The 22,391-nt window shown below is 45.7% G+C and overlaps 1 protein-coding gene across 3 annotated transcripts in view; it reads left to right on the forward strand.

Moving 5' to 3' along the window:
• RAB17 (RAB17, member RAS oncogene family) overlaps positions 1–22,391 on the forward strand; it is a 114,180-nt gene that overhangs the window by 58,992 nt on the left and 32,797 nt on the right. For all 3 annotated transcript variants that reach the window (XM_085645084.1, XM_085645082.1, XM_085645083.1), the window contains exons 2-4: positions 3,538–3,745; positions 4,374–4,525; positions 17,582–17,707. In XM_085645084.1, coding sequence (XP_085501210.1) covers positions 3,571–3,745; positions 4,374–4,525; positions 17,582–17,707 — 453 coding nt within the window. In that variant the 5' untranslated portion in view covers positions 3,538–3,570. The remainder of the gene's footprint in view (positions 1–3,537; positions 3,746–4,373; positions 4,526–17,581; positions 17,708–22,391) is intronic.

Consider the following 22,391-nt stretch of genomic DNA (forward strand, 5'->3'; position numbering starts at 1 on the left):
AGAAGAAGTACAGAAGAACCGTGCTGACCCAGGAAGAAGAAGACACCTACTGCTTTGGCCCCAGCCCTACCTGCCTGTCCCTTCTCTGACCTGCCTTCAGCGAAGATCCCGGCGAATCCAGCAGTCAGCAGCCCTCCAGAGCCTGGAGGACTTGCCATGCAACCATCTTACAGACTCTGTCTCCTGTGAGCACCGGATTTGGTCAAGCAAAGACCCACCCATAGAATCCGGATCCAGGCTACTCTGCGATTCTGCACCCGACGCCCATGGCCACAGTTCAAGTGGCCTAACACAACAAGGTCTCCCCAGTGCTCCTGATCTGGGATCTGGTGATTCCCGACCTCCCTCGAGCTTCGAGATTACAACTGCAGTCTCAACCTGAAGGGTCCCCCCGACCTCGACCGAAGCTGGTAAGAAAAATCAGACACTAGAATACACCCCTGCACCCTACGTCCCACGGCCTTGGGTGGCCCAACCGACGGTGTCCAGGCATCCTCAAAGAACCCAGCTTACCTCTCTAGGTGGTGGTTGCCTTCAGGAAGTCTCCCTGCCCAAGCCTGCAGCAAGTTTGCCGAACCGAAGGTCTCCTTTGAGAATCACAGGGTCCCGATGTCTCCTTGGCACATTTAACCCGGCCGCCCCTGTGCCGCTGGGGGTGCAGCTCCTGTGCTGATTGTTGGCCCCTTCAGTGCTGATCTTATCCTCAGGAGCTTTGCTCCCAAACCAGAGTGGCCTGCTCGTGAGCAGTCCCTAACCAAAGGCTCCCTTGGCCCCATTGGTTATTATTGGGCCCCTGCACTCTGCACCTGGCTGCCCCAGTGCTGCTGGTGGTGCAGCTTGAGTGCCTACCTAGACCATGGGGAACCTTGGTCCTAACCCCCAAAACTCCCACTCGTAAGGCGTTTACTTGCCCATGAAACCGATAACCATTTTTTCCCATAGGAACCTATGTTATGAGATTTTCGGCCTAAAATGTTGTGTTGAACTGGTATGTTGTATGGGGAAAACAGTAACTAAAACTCAAGTCAAAAAAGTCTTACTAACCTTGTATTGTGAGATCCTGAGGTGTGGTATCGAGTCATACCACCTCAGCAATCTAAAAGTAATCTAAAAGAACTCTAAAAGTAATTACTGTGTAACTTCAACTGCTTTTTGAAACCATACCAATCTGAAACTATTGCAGATCCCTTCCCAAATGCATGTCTGTGTAAAGGTTTACAATTGAAAGTATATTTGAACTACCTGTACCAAGTACTGCATGGTGCTAGAAATAAAATACAAGTATATCTTTTTTTTATACTTACCCAATTGGTCTGGATTCTGTCTCTGAGTGTGTGTAATCAGTTCTTGAGTGAGTACATACAATAAATGCTTAACACACCTTCTGATCAGCCTAACTGCTTGCCCACACTACCACAAAGAGAGCTGTTGATACTTACCTAATTTAGCCTCTGCTATTCCGCTGGGGACTCCCTGGACTTTATGCACACTTTACCTTACTTCGGTATAGTATATACAGAACCAGCTTCCTCAATGATTGTGGATGAATACTCATGATTTCCATTAATTGAGAATCTCTCGTCCACCACTCAAAAATAAGTAATTGAGAGACTGGATGTCATCTTTGCAACATGGGGTGTTCTAGCCATACTAAAATTCGACAGTGGCCCACCGTTCAATAGTCGGGAGTTCAAAGAATTTTTAGAGCATCTGAGTATAACGCATCAAAAGAGCACTCCCCTCTGGCCACAGACTGCAGGCTGGTTGAGAGATTTATGAGTGCACTGAAAAAAGCAGCGCCGTGTGCTACACTTGAAAAGCTCAATTTCCAAACTGTGTAAAACTCTACATGTGGTCTTACCGTTCAACACCTCACTCGACCACCGTTGAAAGTCCTGCATCGTTGATGTTCAGGAGAGCAGTGACAACCAAGATACCCCAGTGGAATAATCAGAGAGAAAAAGATGAGAGTGCCATTCGTACGAGGGTCTTGGGTCAGAAACAAAAAATGAATACATATGCTGACCAATGACATGTACAAAACATTGTCTTCCAGAAAGTGCCAAAGAGACTAAATGAAGAGATTTAAATGTATGTATGTGTGTATATTTTTCATTCAACAGAGGGGGAGATGTAGTGTCTTGCGAATTAACAATGACGGAACCCTTTTGGCTCCTGATGAACTCAGTAGAGCTAAGACGTAATGAATAGAGTGCATTATAGTGAAGGCTGCTTTAGAATTTTGAGTTTGCATTTACACGCAGATGAATAAGGACATACATTGTTATGCTCCGTGTGTGGCTTAGTCATTGGTGGGTACCTCCGCTGAGAAAACACTACAAAAATGACATACACAAATACAAAATAAAGGACCTCCTCTGTGTGATGGTAGGGCCTTCTTGAGTAGGGGATTTGTGGTTTCTGAAATGCACACATCCTTTACACCCTTTTCAATATCCTTGCATGCTAAATTAATAATACAAACAAATGCAATAATTTAATAGTGAGAATGCACAAACTATTTTCTACAGCTGAACTGAGCAGTGAGGAAATGACTAGGTTGGAAGGACACGGCTTGTGCTATGATCTTAATTAGAATCTTATGTTATGCCACCTTTCACATTTTGTGACTTTCTTAACTACAGTAAACTAGCAACAACAAATGCAAAACCCATAGTTGCACAGCAGTGACATAAGGCACCTAGAAGGGTGTCATTGCTTACTGTGTTCTGTTTAACATTGGGGTATCTGGTTTGTAAATTAAAGAAGGAAGCACTGAAATCAGATGCGTTGATTAGGGTCTACGTAAGTGAATTCGGGATTATTATAGAGGTATATATTTTACAGTGGTTGCTGAGATGTTGAAGGCTACTTGCCTAGGTCATGAGCATGGCCACTTGATTTATGCATTACGCAAGGGCCAAATTAAGCATCAAAGTTGAGCAAATTGTGTGGCAGGAAAAGGCGAATTACGTGGCTTAATGCAGCACTTTTTTTTTTTTTTAAACACACATTTTATTGGCTTGTTTTTGTGGTACATAGCAGCCGGAGCCGATTACAGAGAGGCAAGTACAAATCTGTTACAGCAAGGTACCAGTATAGCAAGCATCAACATGAGACTGTAAAATACAGATAAACAAAACCACAACCATGGCACAGGCTGTACACTTTGCTCCAATGCAGCACATTTTGTGATCGTATTGCTTCAATATTTTACCATTTTTACACTTGCTGACCCTGTCAGGGAATTGGTTGCACCTCATTAGTACGAGATCAGCATCCAAACTTAGCAATAAATAACAGGAAGGTGACCATTCAACATTTGCAAAGCACCTTCCACTGCGAGACAACACAGGTCGCTGTGTTTTTAGAAACTTGTAATCCATCTGAGCTAGAAACTATTTATTTTTATTTTGTTAAAGTCTGCAGATTATGCAGCAGATGATGGAACATGTAGCAAATCTATCATTATGCAAAAAACGCCCACGGCTGCATAATTGCATAATTCCAGTGGTTCCCTTTTCTCCTTCCATACAGTATTTCCGCCAGAATCTTTCTTGACACGGATAAATGGAGAGCAGTGAGACCTCGGAGGAGAACCCAGAAGCCATCATGGAGTTTGAGGGCCACAGAACATCCTACGCCTTCAAGCTGGTGGTCCTGGGCAGCAGTGGTGTCGGCAAGTCCAGCTTGGTGCTGAGATATGTAAAGGATGACTTCAGGGATCTGCCTGTGACAGTCGGCTGTAAGTACTAGCGATGAGGCGGTGACATTTTTAATGCCAGGTTTTATCTGGTGAAGCTCATGCAGGCAAAATCCTTTGGGTGAGCAATGTGTACATGAGTTGTAGCCCTAATGTCTCCAGGCAGAATATTTGGGCATTTGTTTAGGTTATATTTACTACTGCTGCCCAATATTTCCATCCCAGAGGCAGCCAAAGAGATGTGTGAGCTGGATGGAATACTGTTACATTTTTTCGACACACTCTCAAGCAGCCTGGTGGTGGCACACACGGCCGTCAGTTTTATAAGCAATCTTATAAGTGGGGTATAACGGCATATTTATTTGTAAATGCAAAGCTAATATGGGGCGGTCTATTGTTTATTTTATTTTGGGCATTTCTGAAGTGTCAACATAATTTTTAAATGGTGCGGGTCGCTGTACATATTTAATAGCGTGGGATTTAGAGGTTAATTGCATGCACGTTTGGTTCAACTTGTTTACACATGTAGGTGATCCATTCACATGTATGGTTGGTTAATCAATAAAAAGACTTGAGCAATCAGTGCAGGTCACTCTGTATTCTACTCTGAAGGTCTTTCCTGCTTTCCCTGCCCAGGAAGATACCCACGAGCCTCTGATTTATCTTGCAGGTGCTTTCTTCACGCAATTAGTGTGCCTGGACCAAGCGACCATGAAGTTTGAGATCTGGGATACAGCTGGGCAAGAGAAATACCACAGTGTGTGCCACTTGTACTACCGGGGAGCCAATGCTGCCCTTTTGGTGTATGACATCACCAGCAAGGTAAGATTGGCGCAACTTCTTGAGGTATTCTTGAGGTATTCTCTGCAATGCTAGCTAGCATATTTACTGTTATGAACCACCTAGTGCTCATGTATGCATTTCCATCTCAACTCTTCACTCTCCTTCTACTACCTGCCAAGATGGCCACCTCCAGCTGCAGAGATTCAAGCCACCTAATGCTTTTTCTTTGTTCACTTTTTATTTACTCTCATTAGAACACAAGACAATGTTATTTCTCAGTCAAACACAATGTCTTTTTGGAAACACAAAACACTAAGGGCCATATTATCAAGGACGGCGTTAAAATTATCACCGATTTAGCGGCAGGAAACTGCCGCTAAAGTGGCGATAATGGGCTTGATAATATGCCCTTGTGAATTCCCATAGAAGCCCATGTTCACACCAGAACATGGGCTTCTATGGGAATTCACAAGGGCATATTATCAAGCCCATTATCGCCGCTTTGGCGGCAGTTTTCTGCCGCTAAAGCAGCGATAATTTTAACGCCGTCCTTGATAATATAGCCCTAAAAGTCTTATTTAGGGGGTAGGTGGAACGGCACACCAGGCAAAATGGATATTGATGGATATCGGGCCCGTCCATCCCTTAGCTGTCAGTCTCTGCCTAATTTGGAGGTGGAGGAATCCATGTGTTTCCGACAACAGAGCGACAGTAGGCTGTGCCATCGGAAACGCCTGGTCTACTGGAGAATTAAGAATTAATAGTACCCTGTGGCTATCCTAGTCTCGGAATTCTAGGGCTTCCGAAACCATGTCCACCATTTTTTCTTCTCTCCAGGACCATCATGCATGGCATGGATAGAATGACATTCACAGGCAGGGAAAAAACATACATTTTCTACAGCATGTGAGGCAATTTTATTCTCAATTTTTGTCAAAAGAAATCTGATTTCGTTTTATTTTTTTAAACAAATTAAATGGCAATTGGACCACCTTGCAGCCATTATGGCCTAATCATCATAGTGAGTATTCAGTATCAATTTTCCTATCAATGCTGAGGTGGTGGTGGCAGCGCCTCTGGTGCCTCAGCTGCTTGGTGGCCTGCCCGTCAAAGCTTAGACGCCTCGATTTCTGTGTACATGGAAAGGTGAGAGGCTTTTCTCTTGCTTTCACATTATACATGTGCACATGGTAAACCGGAAGCAGCAACCGATTGGCACAGCGGTCAATTGGCCATTGCCCGAGGGGTGTGAGACCGAGGCCAGATGGTGGTGGGCCATTTTTTAGGTCTCGCGTCTAGCGTTGCAGTGTGTAGCACTGCTTGCGCAGCGCGAGATATTTAGTAGGTAAAAATGGGGTTTCAGATGCTGACCTAGGAATCACAGCCATCTCTTTTTGTGCTATTAGACTAATTAACAAAATAAAGCAATTTATACCAGAGGATCTTTTAAAAACAGTGACCCTGGCTTTGGTCCTCTCCCGTCTAGATTATTGCAATAGCCTTACCTTACCATTAATTCAGGCCTGATCAACAGGCTCCAGATTGTACAAAATGCGGCGGCTCGCCTCATTTTGAATATTCCTAAAAACGTCTCGGCCAAAGAAGCCATAAAAAAAACTACATTGGCTCCCAGTCAGGCAGAGATGTAAGTTTAAAGTCCTATGCCTGGCTTTTAAATCATTGCACAATCTGCGACCAACACAGTTTAGGAACAAACTAAAATGGTATGTTCCCAATAGAACCATACGGTCCAGAACAGCTAGGAACATGGTAATTACCCCCTCCAAAAAGGCTACTTGGGGAGGCCGGAGCCTTTTCAGATCATGCTGTGGAATACACTACCATCACCTTAAAATCAGCTCCCTCCTTGATCTATTTTAGGAAAGGTCTGAAAACCTGGCTGTTTGCACAAACCGCCTAAATCGCTCAACATGATTACGGCCTTTTACGTGTGTTCTCACTGTTCTCAGATCATGCATAGCGCCAAGACGCCTTCAGGTATATGCTGCGCTTTATACATTTTAATTCAATTCAATTCAATTCATCGCAACCAAAGCAAAGGTTGGAATTTAAGCCCTCACACTTCACTTGCTGATGAAATTAGCACCACTGTGTATGGTAAGATCGTGTGTTATCAGCAGCATTGAACGAAGCGGTATTTAGAGGACACAGCAGAAGTCACACAAAAATAAATCATCAGAACAGTCTTCTCTCTCCCCAGCCCTTCTTTCCTGTTCTGTCCTTCTGCAGCGCTCAGATGCAGCCTAAGGGTGTGTTTGGCGCTATCCAGGCTACCAACGGGACTCTTCAAGCCTAAGAAGGCTGGTCACTCGGGTCCGGGACTGCCTGCTGTCACTCGGGTCCGGGACTGCCTGCTGTCACTCGGGTCCGGGACTGCCTGCTGTCACTCGGGTCCGGGACTGCCTGCTGTCACTCGGGTCCGGGGCTGCCTGCTGTCACTCGTTTTGTTGCCTACTGGGAGTTGTAGTCCTGTTTAACTCACAACAAAACCAAAACTACACGTCATGGACTTCGAAGTAAAAACTGGACTGGAGCGATACTCACGCACAGGAATAGCAAGCTTGACTGTTCTGGGGTAGGTTTCACAGAGGCCAGGGGCAGACACGGGGGAGGGGCACGAACTAGGCAGGGGTAAATCTGGAGAGCAGGCGGGGTCAGTGGGCAGAGCTGGGGGCAGCCAGAGCGCGCATGGCCGGGAGAGCCAGGGTGTCCCTGGTGGTCTGTGTCTGACTCTGCGTGCACATCCCTTCAGTGGCACCTGTTCTGTAACTGGAGAGGCCTGTTCAGGGGCTTGGCTGCACCGTCTGTACAACAGGTGAGGCCGGTTTCTCTGCTGTAGGGCGGATTGAAAACATGCGCTGGGAAAAGGGCGGTAAAGAAGGGGGTTGGACCTGTTTTCCTCGTCACAACTTCAACAACCAGGTCAACAAAGCTTGTGCGGAGCATAGTAACCCTCTAACCCCGGGTGAAAGGTCAAGGGATAGGAAGGGGCATCAGTGTATGGTGGGGGCGGTAGGAGTGTATTTCAGGCTTGACGTCACTGGGGCAGAGGAGCCCCAGTGCTAAGGCTGCTGTGGGGTGTGTGGGGTGGCTGTATTTAATGCCACGCGGTGCTGGACCGGGAGACATTATTCACACCATGGGCAGAGTACTAAAGGGGGTGGCCCAATGCCAGCGGGTGCTGTGGGCTCTGTGGAGAGGCAGAGTGTCACTCTGCTGTCCTTAGGGGGCCATACCTGGCAGCTGGGTGTATCTAATGCAATAATGCCTGGGGCAACGGAGGGGGGCCTTATATAAAGTCTGGGGCTGCTGCCCTGAGGGAGGAGTGTAAAGTAAGGCCATGGGACCTCTTCTTCTGCTGAGCTAGACACCAGGAGCCTGAACCTCTCGCCTGGGGCCTATCAGTGCCAGGGAGTTGCAGTGTCCCACTTAAGTACCCTAGACCAGCCTGCCAGCTATGAGGCCACATGATCTGCAGTCACCTGGCACTGCCCTCGTGGATGACATCATCTCCCAGAGGCACTCGTGAATGCCTGGCTCTGTGCCAGGGCCCGGACGGGTGGACGAGACGACCTAATGGAGATACCAGGGGCGTCCTCGTTTTTTGTAGGCTGCATATTGCTCTTGTCTAGTGTGTAATTTGAATTGAGACGCATCCAGGTGTTTATAGCCGGCAACAATTGGGTTGTAGTTGAAGGCAGTGTGAGTTTTTCTCAGGGGGCAGTATAGTGTTCAGTGGGGGAGAGGAAGTGGCACTATGGCCAGAGCTGCTGAATTTGGAACTGGGGAACCAGGTTCAGCTTTAATAACCAGTCCACCAGACCACTTTCCCGAGAGAGCATTATCCCATGCTAGACCTTAGAAGGCCCCGCCAGACCTTAGAAGCCCTGGCCCAGCAGGTGGACCTTGGCATGAAAAGTGGAGGTTAACCTTCAAGGCTTGTCCACCACAATCCATACTGAAGTTCACCTCCAGTCTTGCGGGCAGGCCTATGAAGCAGCACACCCAAGAACAACAGTTACTCTGTCACTGAGGTCACAGGACCCTTGAGAAGGGCCAACTCTAGGGCTGCGCAACCGGTGTGACCGCACCGGGTGCTGACTTTGGGTGGAGGCATTATGTTTGCAAGTATATTATGGTTTTAAAAGCGCTTGCTGCCTCCTTCCTGGCCTCCAGCAATGTTCGGCAACAATAAAAATGTCATGATGACTCTTCCTAGAGAGAGATCGGAATTTTGTCTAGTGGAAAGTTAGCTCAGAGGGTTAATGCGCCTGCTGCAAAGAACATGTGCCATGCAGATCACAAAGTGCACATAATGTAAATAGGTTGGTGGGCTACTGCTTTTGTCAGAGAGATCCTTTTGTTACTTGCAGTTTATAAGTTAAAATCCTAACATAGAACAGTGAGCTATTAACTGTCATCTAAGAGCTGCATACAAACTGCAAGGTATAAATTAGAGCGTTATGTTTTTCCTCCCAGTCTTTGATTATCCTAATCTTGCAAAATGTGTTGTTTTGGACAGAAATCAATTCTGATTATTAAAGAGAACCCCCAACCATGGTATTACGTTTTAAATTCTGAGTTTGTGTTTCTCCAGACCAATCACTATTAAACTATATGGCCTACTAGTATGGTTGTCATGTGGCTCCTACACCTTGTAGTCCTTAGTCTTATGTAACGTTTTCTATACAGTGATTTACACACATATTGATTGTCGTTGTGTAATTTGTGTGATGTAAGTGCTCCGACACCCTACAATGGTATGAGTCATGTTGCACATCAAATTAAATGCATCTGAGAGAAAGTGTGGTTATGGAGACTTGAGGGGCACTGTTAAACGGTGGTAGTGAGGGAATCCATGGCAGAGGTGGTCATTGGGGGGCACAAACAAACATTAATACACAGGGCACCACCAGTGCGAAGGCCTGCCCTTGAGGCCAGTCTGCCTCACCCATAGCTACCTCCATTGGCCTTGTTTCAGAAGTAGTAGTGCAACTCACCAGGGATTGGAAATGCAGGATTTGCACGCACACCAAACTAAGTCTCTCTGCTTCATTCACAAGCACTTTCAACATGTGCTGCTGCTGTGGGGCCACCGGAATTAATTATGCAGCAAAGCAGGACAAAGTTATGCCGCAGTGTTGACTAAATTATCCATTAAAAAAAGGCTGCAGCGTAATGTAGTATATTTTCTGCTATTTTATTATTTTGACATGTGTACACATGCTAACAGTCTCTGGGAATATTTTGCCTTTTTAGGACCAGTGTAACATACAAATGCAGGAGTGAGAAAGGTGATCAGTTAACCTTTGCAATAAGCCATCAACTTCGCAGCAACACAAGTCAAATCTTTATTAACTTTTGATACTTTTGAGCTATAAACAATTTATTAGTTTAAATGGTCAGATCATGCAGCAGATCTTGCATTATGAAGCAAATATGGCAGAGCCATAATTATATAGAAAACATTTGCAAACTAGAATATTTTGCCATTCATGTTTGAACTGATGTTGTGGAAAAAGGGAGAAGTGCAGATGACACAACTCCATGGCTCAGAGACAAATGGCTTGTGATTCCACATTTCATCGTATTTGGAACATTCTATGATTAGAAGCATATCCCACTTTGTGAATGTATTTTAATGTCAATAACTCATTATAACCTTAAATAATCATGTGTCTCCATTGGTTCATTAAACTGGGCAGTGAAATGCCAAACAAATACTAAAAATTGGGATGTTTGCGCATTCTGGCCACACCTCTGGCTCCTCCCATTGATCCAATCCGTGGGTTATTCCTGCCCTCTGATTCTCCGCCCACAGTTCCCCAACTTTTGGTCCCCAACTTCGACCACTGAGCTGCAGGCGGTAGTGGATGTTGTTATTCGTCTTCTCACTGCTGGATTCCTGGATTTTGGGGAAAAACAGAACAAGAATTTGCAATGCAAAAGGTTTCGCATTTGCGAGAGTTTGAGCTATTGGCATTGTAAATGACAATGCCTTTAATTTATGCATTTGAAAACCTGCACACTGTGCATAAACAAGCACTTTGTACTTCTAGCTCTTGCTTATAAGAAGCAAAGCTGGCAGTCTCTTTTACTGACAGCCTTGCTTCTCGTAAGCAAGGACTATACGTACAAAGTGTGTGTTTATGCACCGCTTGCAGGTTTCCAAAACAAATGAATAAAAGGCATTGTCATTTACAATGCCAATACCTCCAACTCTAGCAAATGCAAGACCTATTGCATTGAAAATGCTTGTTTCAGCTGTAGATGAAATCACATTTGCCTGGGTCGGCTTGGTCGCTGGTGCTTGACACTAAAGGCCGAGCAGCCTTAGAGGGAAGATCGGAGCCCATTATAACTTAGTACAGATAATGGCTGGCTCATTGTCTTGTGCCGTAGGAGACTGAGCCAAACTGAACTGGTGGATTCCCTCCCGTCTTGAGTCTCTCAGCGCGACAGTGAGGCCACTGGGAGTGGATGTGCTCTTTTTGAAAATCACAGCTGACAGTAACGTCACCTGGGGGTGGGCTGAAAGCGGGTGGTGCAGGGAGATAGATTACTTGTGCTCAGTGGCATAACGAAAGTTCAAGGGACCCACCTGCAATATACACGGAGGGGCCCCCGCTCCAGATTTATTCCGGAGCGTTCAGGCATAAGTACTGTGCCGAGGGGGTCCCCCCCCCACACTGCGGGGGATGCGGGGGCCTGTGTTACGCCCCTGCTTGTGCTGACCGTCCAGGAGGCTCTACTTTTGTCTCCAGCAGCAGTCAGATGACCCCCAGGTGCCCACTCCCACCTTGTCATCCTAAAAACAGTGAGGGGACTCTTGTTCACCAATGAACAGAAAAAAAAAAACATGCTCACAACTAAAATGAGCAAAAAGAAAAATGTTTTTGACAACACAACTTTTTCAACAAAATATTTCTGTGAAAAACTTTAATTTGGGGCCAAAATGACAAAGGAAGGGGAGAATAGGCATGGCAGGACAGTAACAAAATGTATTGAGCGATGAGAGCAATGGGGAGAGAGAAAAAAGGAGAAGTGAGACAGCAGAGTGGAGAGGAATGACAAAAAATATGGGAAGAGGAAAAGGAAATCAAGTGAGGAAGAAAAAAAAGGTAGAAGAGAGCAGGCACTGCCCATGCTAGTAAGAGTGGTGGGGCAGGGGGGGGGGTTGTCAGGGTGGAGGGGAAGTTGACAGACGATGATAAGGGAAACTTTAATTTAAAAAAAGAAAAACACTTACCTTACACTTGGGGCATCGCCAAGTCGGCAATGCGGCAAGCACAAGATAAATGGTTTTCTTTTTTTTCTTTAAGTTTCCCTCGTCATCATCTGTCGAATCCCCCACACCCCGCCCCACCACTCTTACCTCTATGGGCTGCGCCTGGAGGAGAGAGAATAAGAGTGCTTGGGATGCAGACAGATGGAGGGGGAAAGAGATTAGGAAGAAGAAGTGATGGAAGGCAGTAGAGAGTAGGGCAGACATTGTTAAACATAGAGTGAACGCTGGAAAGTGAAAGTGGAGATGAGGGAGAGAGGAAAGTGGTAGAGGATGTAGTTTAATGACCAGAGCTGCAAACCTGGAAACCAGGTTTGAGTCTCAACATCCTGTGAGTCTAGGCAAACTACCTAATCTCCCCATGGCAAAAAATAATAATAATGTGTCTATGTAAAGCGCTCCAATACCATTGGGTTAAGTTTTCCCTATATAAAACCACTACTACAAAAACGCGAATGACGAAGAAAGTGATGGAGCGGAAGGCAGAATAGGATGTCAAACATTTCCTGATCTATGAGGAAAAAGGAAGGATGGTTTTCACTGGCACTATCCTAATTCTCTCCCTCAGGCTAGGGCTTAGTTTAGAGGTTGTTGGCATTCCAGGGGGTAGTGCTAAATGTAGATTACAATCCACCAGTTGAATTTCCTTCATCAAAGGGATGGAATGGTAAAGGAAATTCCACCCTTGAATTCTCATTTGAGTTAAACGCTGCCTCCAGGCAGAGGAGGACTTTCAGTTATTGTCTGCAGCAGGCCAATAAAGGGTACACATAAGAATATAACATTAGGGGCCAGATGTACGAACATTGGCAATTGCGACTCACAAATTGCGAGTCGGAATTTGCGAGTTGCAATTTCCAATGTACAACAGTGTCTGAGACACTGTTTGCGATTCCCAATGGGGTCGCAAAATGCATGCCTCATGCATATTAATGTGACCCCATTGGGAATGGCTGGCACTCCCAGTGATGGTGGGGTCAGCAGACCTCCATGTCTGTCACTGCTGTTAAATAAAGCAGGTTTTCTTTTAATGCAGCCCATTTTCCTTAAAGGAAACCAGGATGCATTTAAAATTTTAAACAAGAAACTTTTTTTTCATCTTTTAAGGGCAGGTAGTGGTCCCTGGGATCACTGCCTGCTCTGAAAAAATGTTTGCGCATCCATTCACAAAGGGGAAGGGGTCTCCTGGGGACCCCTTCCGGTTTGCGAATAATTTATCTCCCTCTTGGAGAGGGTGGTAAACTGCGAGTGTTTTGCGACTGCAATTGCGGTTGCAAAACATTCTTACATAGGGTTCAGACTCGTTATTAAGAAGGGACGCCCTTGGAACTCCCCTTCCGAATAGCGAGTCGCTAACCCTATTTTGCGACTCGCTATTTAATTAGCGACTCGCAAAATAGGGTTAGTACATGGGCCATAGGTTTTATGCATGCGCAAACGGATCTAAAACCCATTTGCGCATGCAAAAATCCATCGTACATCTGACCCTAGGTGTAGTACAAAAGAAATTCAAGGGGCAGAGGAACATGAAAAAGGCTGACAGGAGAGAGCAAGGCAGGAGAAAAGGGGAAGGTTTGCAATACAGAGAAATGAAATAAAACTTCAAGGAGAGATACAAAATGACAGGGGAATAAGGGCATGAGAGATATAGGGGAGACAGGAGTGGGAAGGAGAGGGGGATTTGTAGACAGAGAGAAAGATAGGAAAAGAGAGAGGGGAAATGTGAGAGGCTGAATGAAGCACATAGGTAGAATGAGAGACACCAAGGAGAGGAAAGGAAAAAGAGTATGAGAGAAAAAGGGAGGATTAGAGAGGGGGGAAAAGTGATAGGGAGAACGAGAGAGGTGCACATAGCAAGTAGGAAAGGGCTATATAGAAAGAGAGAAAGAAAGGCATTTGGAGTGAATTCCTGCAGCTTTTCTAGATTCAAATTAATTCTCTGCTCACAATACAAAGGATATCAAGTGCGAAGTTGTATGCCATCCCCTAAGACGTCTCTTGCAGAGAGGCTCCTGTGTGACAAAAAAAAGAGGAGGACCCCTGGTTCTTTGAGGGTGAATAGAAGCATCCAGACACGAAGGATGCTCATGGTTCTCTGCCTAACAGCCTGATATAATACAGGGTATTCAGGGATCTTTGGGGGCGAGGGCACAGATTAAGAGACCAATGGGTGACTGACACATTCAGGCACCCAAAGTAGAGAAATGTATAGGCCTGAAATCAGGTGAGGAGACCTGTGGGTAAGTCACAGCGGAATAGTAGGGTGTTTAGTGGTGCGTCTAGTGTTGGCCAATACTACTGACCCCACGAGCTTAGTAAATTTAATTTATCATTTTTATCCCAAAATAACCCTTGAGACTAAGCAAAGTTTTATGAAAGGTCATTATCCACAAATGTAGGCCACTTTTTCTTTTGATGCCTGGGCCTAATTTTGTTCCCAATCCGACACTGGCTGAGAGCACATTCTTTCCTAACCAGTAATCAACTAAGATGAACAGTTAACATCCAAGCAGGGAAAGGTTCACTGCTCTTGTCAAAGGGCAGTTGAGAATGCAGTCACTGAACTTTATTTGTCTTTGGGTATGTGATAGATTCACAAAGCATATTCTAAAATGTAAGCCTGTTGCAGGAGTGCCTCACAGATTAATTACATAATGTTTTCATTATCTATGTTGTTGCATTTTCAAATAATCACCTTCTGTGCTGACATTTTTAGCATCAGTCTTCAGGCAGCTTTAGCAGTGTGCTGCGAGTCCTGATGTCATCGTTCAGTGCCACTGCATTTTGCGAATGATTGCACTACGCCATTGACTTTACATTATGGCTTTGGTGAAGTGGTAAATTAGTTTGTTACTGCACACGCACCAGTGAAGATCTGTCAGCAACAGATGCAAGTTCTTCAGGGGCTGCAGGGGCCTGACACAAGACTTGACATGCTGCAATTACCCAGCCCCTCTAGCCGACTCTTTGCAGAACTCTTCACTCACTGCCCTTACCCAGCCTCTTCCGCTGACTCTTTGCAGAACTCTTCACTCACTGCACTTACCCAGCCACTTCCGCTGACTCTTTGCAGAACTCTTCACTCACTGCACTTCCCCAGCCCCTTCCCCTGACTCTTTGCAGAACTCTTCACTCACTGCACTTACCCAGCCTCTTCCGCTGACTCTTTGCAGAACCCTTCACTCCCTGCACTTACCCAGCACCACCCGCTGACTCTTTGTAGAACTCTTCACTCACTGCACTTACCCAGCCTCTCCAGCTGACTCTTTGCAGCACTCTTCACTCACTGCACTTACCCAGCCCCTTCCCCTGACTCTTTGCAGAACTCTTCACTCACTGCACTTCCCCAGCCCCTTCCCCTGACTCTTTGCAGAACTCTTCACTCACTGCACTTCCCCAGCCCCTTCCCCTGACTCTTTGTAGAACTCTTCACTCACTGCACTTACCCAGCCTCTCCGGTTGACTCTTTGCAGCACTCTTCACTCACTAGTGCAAACCAGACATGTGGCCCCGGTTCTTCAAGTGCAGTTTAGCAGTCTGGTAGTTTGGATTCGTTCAGAGGTTTATAATATATTGCATGGACTCACAGTCCAATCCGTTGTGTTGTTTCTTGAAATTATATTATTCAGCATGGGATATTGCAAGAGGAAATTTTAATTTTTTCCATGCTGTCCAGTCCTTAAGATCAACTGCCACAGAAAACAATTATGTAGTTAAGAGTATAGAATTTTAGAAAATTATCTTTTGATTTGAAGAAAAAAAAACATATTTTGTCTGCAGAAGGAAGAGGTTGTTGAAATTGTTCTCTGCAAGGTGCAGCTAGCAATGAGCACTGATTTGAAGAGCGGCGTAGGGAACCCCCCGCTTTAGCAGCTTAAACTGGGGCTCCCACTGGACCTGATCAGCTGGTGAACTGGGTTCACATAAACATTAATTAATTATTTATGGGCCTCTTAGGTCTGCAGATAAAATGCTGATAAATAGCGCTGCTACCAAACACAATGAGAGCTTTCAGATGGCATCTCAGAGAAGGGAACATGTTATGCCCTGCATAGTTATTCTATTTTCCACACTTCACCCTTTCTTCCTGCTGCTCAGCCAATGTGCATGTTTACTGTAGAATGTTGGGAATGCAGTGATTCATGGAATGTTGGGTGTCTGTGTGAGTGAGGAATGACAGTTAGAGAGGGGTTGAGCAGCAGGCAGGCTGCTCCTGGTGGGGTTTGCTACTACAAGGGGTTACCTACTACCTGGAACTAATGGCTTGACTAGGCTAATCTACTTTTACTTCACCTGTTACCTGGACTACCTGTCTGATGTACTTACCAACCAACTGGATGTACTTGAACCGACTACAGATTAAAGGTACATGTTAAATCTACTTGGCTACCAGTGGCTACTTCTACCACAGAGTACAACAGAACACATAAAGAAAACAAGTTGAATAGTAGAAAATGCAGCGAGAGGAACACATTGGAAAACAATGAGCATGACGGAGAAAGGTATGAAAGAAAAAGTGATGATGTGAGAAAAAATATGGGTGGATACAAAGGGAAAAAAACGGAAGGTGAAAGCAAGGGTGACAGGAAGGAATAAAACATGAAGGGAAAGATGGAAGAAAGGTGAAAGGTAGGATGAAAGGGTAAATGAATGACTGGTCGGAGTGAGAGGATTGACCCGCGAAAGTGTGCATGTATGGGAGTATTGAAAATTGCACAGATAAAGAAGACTGAATGATTTGATGGTTAAAAGATAGATGGATACATGACATATTGACGAGTGGATGGGTGAAAAGATGGATGGGGTATATGTGAAGGTGAAAGTATGGACAGATGGATGGATGAATAGATAGAAAGATAAATGGATGGATAGATGCATGGCGAGTGAAAGGAACTCTTCTTAGGAAGCTTGCATTGGCTCGCTTTGTGCGCTTGGTCTGATTTTAGATATGTTTCAAGTGAGGAGGATTTACATTTTCTGGCTACTCCCTTGGATTTGAATTCGAGCTTGGTTAGTCATTGATATTAGAGTCATTGGTACACTGATCAACCATTGAAACTGAGCAACCTCGCACAAGGCAAAGATCATATTTAGCCACTGATGTAACTTAGCTACTCATAATGTATGTTTACTTACTAATTATGCTCAGTAATTGTTATTAACATTCTGCCTAGCTTGTTTGTTGTTGAGAACCATTCCAATCTATGAGTCTGGAACAAATACTCAGTGTCCCTAATGAGTCTGACCCTGCTTGGAAGGATGGAAGGCTGGACCACTGTGCTAGAATCCTAATGTGTAGCTAGCTGACGTTTATGTGGATGATGAAGACAATCTGTGCTCTGGTTCTTTCTCGTATCCTTTCCTTTTACGACGAACCATAGAGCGATGTGTTTAAAGGTGACTCTTCTGTCCTGTTTTGACCTCTGTTGTTTGGCTCTGTCTCTTGGTCTTGTTGCAGTCTCTTTCCTGACTGTATGCTCTGGATCTAAGGACTGCCCCTTTCAAAGCCTGGGACCCTGGTTCGGTCTTCCGTCTATCTCTCTCCCATGTATTTGTTCCTGTTTCATTTTTACCTTATCTTTTGACCTTCACTCCTTCTCTTAACTAATGGCCCTGTCATGAGCCTTTTCACCTAATTCTTTTTTCCTGGCTGTGCCCTGACTGTTATTTCCTCTGTCTCCTGCCCTTGCCTTTGGGATTTCTAGCCTGCATCGACTTCTCTGCTAGTCTTCCGGTAACCTCTCAAGTCTTACCTGGCTCCTGAATCTGCCTTTGTCATTCTTTTACAGGAGACCTTCTTCAGGGCACAGCTATGGCTGAAGGAGCTGGAGAGAGAGTTTGCGGCAGAGGAAATAACAATTGCTCTGATTGGCAACAAGACCGACCTCTCAGAGGAGCGAGAAGTCACATCTGAGGTGTGTGCAGCTTTCAGACTGGTATTACACGAATGTGAGCAAAAAGGTGCATGCAAGGTACATTCAGTATCACAGGTGAGAAGCCACATTGGTGCACTTGTGCAAGGCAGTGATACAAGACTTTTAAGAGGGACATTGAGCCCAGACAGCAACAATTTACATAGATTTATATGCATTCCTCAGAGTGGCAATTTAATTTCAGGTATTTACACTTGAGGCACGTTCAGCACTAACCGGGTTAATTACTAGAAAATGACACTGTGAGGAGCTGCAAGCCATCTTGCTGTGTTGTGCTGCATCATTAGGAAAGCGCAAGGATGCATCGTGTTGTGCTTTCCAAGTGCTGGAACACAATTGGTTGCCTAGCACCAATGCAGGCACCCTTGTACCATGGTGCAAGGGTGCCTGCGTTGCAGGGATGATTGTTTTTGCAGGAAGAGACACCATCCTGCACAAAGCAATCATTGATCTATCTGTGCTGCAGATTTAGCACACATAGAAAGATCAAACAATTAGGAGAAATATAGGTATTTCTCCTTGTTGCAAAGTTCACAAAACCTTATAAATCTGGGAATGCGTCAGGTTCCATGGATGTTGTGTGGGAACACCCAGAGCAACACCCATGGAACACACCTTTCACGCAGAGTAATGCGGGAAAGGGGGGCATATTTACGTGGCCTTGAAAAGCCATGCAGGGTGGCTTTGCGTGGCCTTGTAAATATGACTCAGCATTGTGTGCGACCGGAGTGTCAAAAAAGTGACGCTCCGGTGGAGCAGTGGGCTTGTAAATATACCCCTTGGAGTGGTACGTTATAAGGATGTATGTATAGAGTCAGACGAAAAATCCATACATCGGCAACTGCAGCATTAAGAGCACCAGGTCATTCTCAGGTAATTGTAGCAATCAGGGCTACAGCTCAAACAAAGATGTATGCAGCACAAAGTCAGACTCAAAGTTCATGGAGAACTCAGAGTGAGTTGTCACAACCCAGGTGCATGCAACACTTAGAGCGACAGGTCACATCACAGTACTTTCAGCACTGAGAGCCGTAAGGCTTGCATAAGGCATGTGCAGCACGAACAGCTCATGTTAAGGACTGTGCAGCTGTTAGAGTGAAAACCTCTATTAAAGCATGGACACTTAAAGCAGTAAGCCTTATCTGAGAGGCGAGCAGCAGCCAAGAGTGATAAGTACGCTGAACTATATAAAGCACCCAGAGCAACACATCACACTTCGGTACTTGCAGCAATCCGAGATACTAGCCTTATCTGAGGAGTGAGCACCACTCAGAGCAGGAGGTCACAGTGAGGAATGTGCAACACTCTTAACTACAAGTTACACCAAGAGACATGCAGCACTGAAAGTTACATTGAGGAAAACCTTGTAGCAAAAATACACACTATGGCCCTTATTACTACTCTGAGTCCAAGTCTTACTCATCACAATCTCACTTTATGAAGGTAAGTTGTGATCCAAGAAACAAGCATTGGGAGTTTGAAAATCAGTAGTTTGGAGATTGGCTGGTCCTAGGACTATTACTGGACTGCTGGTATGGCCTGAATACATTTGGTTCCTGCCTGCACAAAGGTTTGCGTCATGTGACACTATCATGTGACACTATCCACCATGCCTCTGCCCCCAATTCCTATATGGGTACCTGAAATGTACCCTCATGTTGGGTTACCTTTCCAAGGTTGCTAATATTCTGAGAGTTTTTCTAGCATGTCGGCAACATTTAAATGTTTTCCTTCACACATCTAAAAATGGTGCCAAGCAGTGCGCCCAAAGTGGGTGGCCAGTGTGCCTCCATTTTTGGCCAGATGGTTGGTCAGCTGCGAGCTGACACAGGCTGTACCATCAGATCCACCATATCTGCCTAGACTATAGACCTCTAAATTCTCTGTGCCTCTACGTGGGGATAGTGAAAAGCTGAAGCTGTCAGAACAGGGTGGTGAAATGGTGATGGAACAAGTGGCAACCCTAGCGGGCCTGCATTGCCAACAACCTCAACAACTGGAAGGACGACTGGCGGGCACTAATGAGCTTCAAGAATCTATTCTGCCCTTTCCAGTTGCATCTGATTTAAGACCATAGGAATCAGAAAGATCAGAGGAAGGGTATTCAGCCAAACCAATGACCAATGAAAAGGCAGAACATCCTCAACTACAGCCTCATGCATCAAGCCAAAATCCAGTCGGTAAAATACCGAATCGCTAATAACACCTGTTAGCGAGTAAATAAAACCTAATCCCAATGCATCAACCCAAATACAAAAATCGCTATTTAAGGAATCCTTAAATAGCGATTCCTTAAATTGCGATTGCATTTAAGGAATCCCAAATTGAGATTCCTTAAATGCAATGGATGAAAGTTAAAAAATTAGCAAATTCGCTAATCGGGGGAGCAAATTACCATGAAGATGAACTGCATGGTAATTTGCTAAAAGTTTGAAAAATGCACTTTTGTGCATTTTTCAAAGTTTCATGTTGCGCACACACATGCCCTTAGAGCATGTGTGTGTGCAACATATGTGCACATATCAATTTCAGGGGTGCAATAGGGTGTAATTTTGACACCCTTGCACCCTTGAAATTGCATGAGCAATTTGCGAGAACCTACTGGTACTCGCAATTTGCTCATGCAATCTCCAATTCATTCCTATGGGCCTGGAGGCCCATAGGAATGATTGGGACGGCATTCCTTAATTGCTACTCGCAATTTGCTAGTCGCAATTAAGGAAAGTTAAGGAATCGCTATTTGAATAGCGATTCCTACATGCATAGCCTTTTGCTATTCCTTATTAGCGATTCCTTATTTTTCGCTAATAAGGAATCGCAAATGGCATTGTTGATGCATGTGCCCCCTAGTCTCATGGCATCAGCATCTCCTCACAAAATTGCTCTGGTAGTGTGTCCTTACCTGACACAAGAAATCATCTATTGAAGACCAAACTAATAACCTATTATGTGAAATGTATGATGTTAAAAGGTATAATGGACTGAGCGTGGAAATTCCCGGATCAGGTGATCTGAATCCTCTCTCCCTGAAAGTCACCCTTCTGACAGGGACAGGGGGTTTACCTCTTTCGACAATCCTTCAACTGCCAGTCTTAGCATCTTGTCAGACACAATGGTTTTTATGGGTTTTGTACACTTTCCTGTCCGTTCTTACCTTGATAGTTTTACTGTGTGTAAAAACACAAAATGCATTGAGCGTGCAGTCTATTGAGGCTAATCCTTGGTAACTGGAGGACCAGTTTACTCCTCACTAGGCTGTTCTTTGTCATCAAGACCAGTTGAATGGGGTGGGTAATCAGTGGTTTTGAAAGACAGGTCCAGGTCTGCTAAGGACTTGGCAATCCCCACACACAGATTGAGCACCTTGGGTGGCAGGAGCATTGTGCTTTCTACGGCCCTAAATGTGAAACTTCTTGCCCCTTGCCTTAAAAATAGCCACCTCTCTTCTTAGGTTCAGGAAAGCCTTAAAAACCTGGCTTTCCAGGCAAGACTAGTTTTTCTTTAAACTGCTGTTTCCAGCTACTTGTCATGAGCAGCGCCAAGACGACCCTGGGCAATCGGTTACACTTTTATATATAATAATAAATCAAATAACGAGCACCCCAGGCCCGTTCATACATCATAGGACACTAAGACCAGAGACTTGCAATTCTAAGAGACGCAGGTCCACCTGAAGAGCTGTAGATATTGGGGGATTGGTGCACTCTAGGGAACCACATCCGTGGTGCACCCATAAACACATTGGCGCTCAGACATTTTGGCGCGGGTATTCAGAATTTCTACGCGAGGTAGGAATAAGATCAGAACCGGGGGCAGCTCCACCATTAGGGCAGTGGAACGTTGCCCCACTGCTTTCTCATAGTGCGAGAAGCAGAAACACTAAATGGTAAAACTACCATTTTATGTTTTTGCTTCTCACACTGCAAGAAAGCAGAAGGGTTTGGTTGGGGCGGGCGGATGGGCGGGTCTGCCGGAGGGCAGGGGAGGAGTGGCCAAGCCAGTCGTGCGCACTCTCCGTTTTCTTCATCACGGAGAAAATGGCCTCCCCATAGACGCCTAGCTGGTCGGTGTCCCCACCAATAACAATGCTGCCATTGCAGTGTTGTGATTGGCTTAGGGGAGGGAGGCTGCCTGCTTCCTGAAGGTAAGTTTTTTTTTTTTAAATTAACCCCCCCGCAAACTCCCCCCTCCCCCGGCAACCCCCACCCGTGAGTCATGCCGGCCTGACTGCAGCTGCCCGAGGCCCCCGCAGGGTGCCACTAAGGAGGGCAGCCCTCTAGTGCCACCGGGGCACCCCACACCCCCTTATGGGCAGGGACTCAGGGAGGAGTCCTCCCCCCCCCCCCCCCCCCCCCCCAGCCTTGTTGTGGCGCGCTATGCGAGCATCACTTCCTGTGCGCGAGGACAGGGGGAGGTGTATATATGCCTCCCCACCATCTGGACGTCCTCTTTTGCGCGCCGGACACGCTGTCTGGGGCACGCCATCTGGGTGCTCCGTGGGACACGCTGTCCTGTCTCGCCGGTATCAACGTCTTCGGGTTTCAGCTTCACTTTGTTTGCGGTCGTATCCTGGTCCTCGTGGTGTTTTGGCTGGAGATGGTGTCGCTGTTGTTTGCGGTGAGTCTGGCCATTTGGGGCAGTTCCCCTCGGTACTCGCACTGTTTTG

This window comes from Triturus cristatus, chromosome 3_1, assembly GCF_964204655.1.
Source record: "Triturus cristatus chromosome 3_1, aTriCri1.1, whole genome shotgun sequence".
Lineage (NCBI taxonomy): Eukaryota > Metazoa > Chordata > Amphibia > Caudata > Salamandridae > Triturus > Triturus cristatus.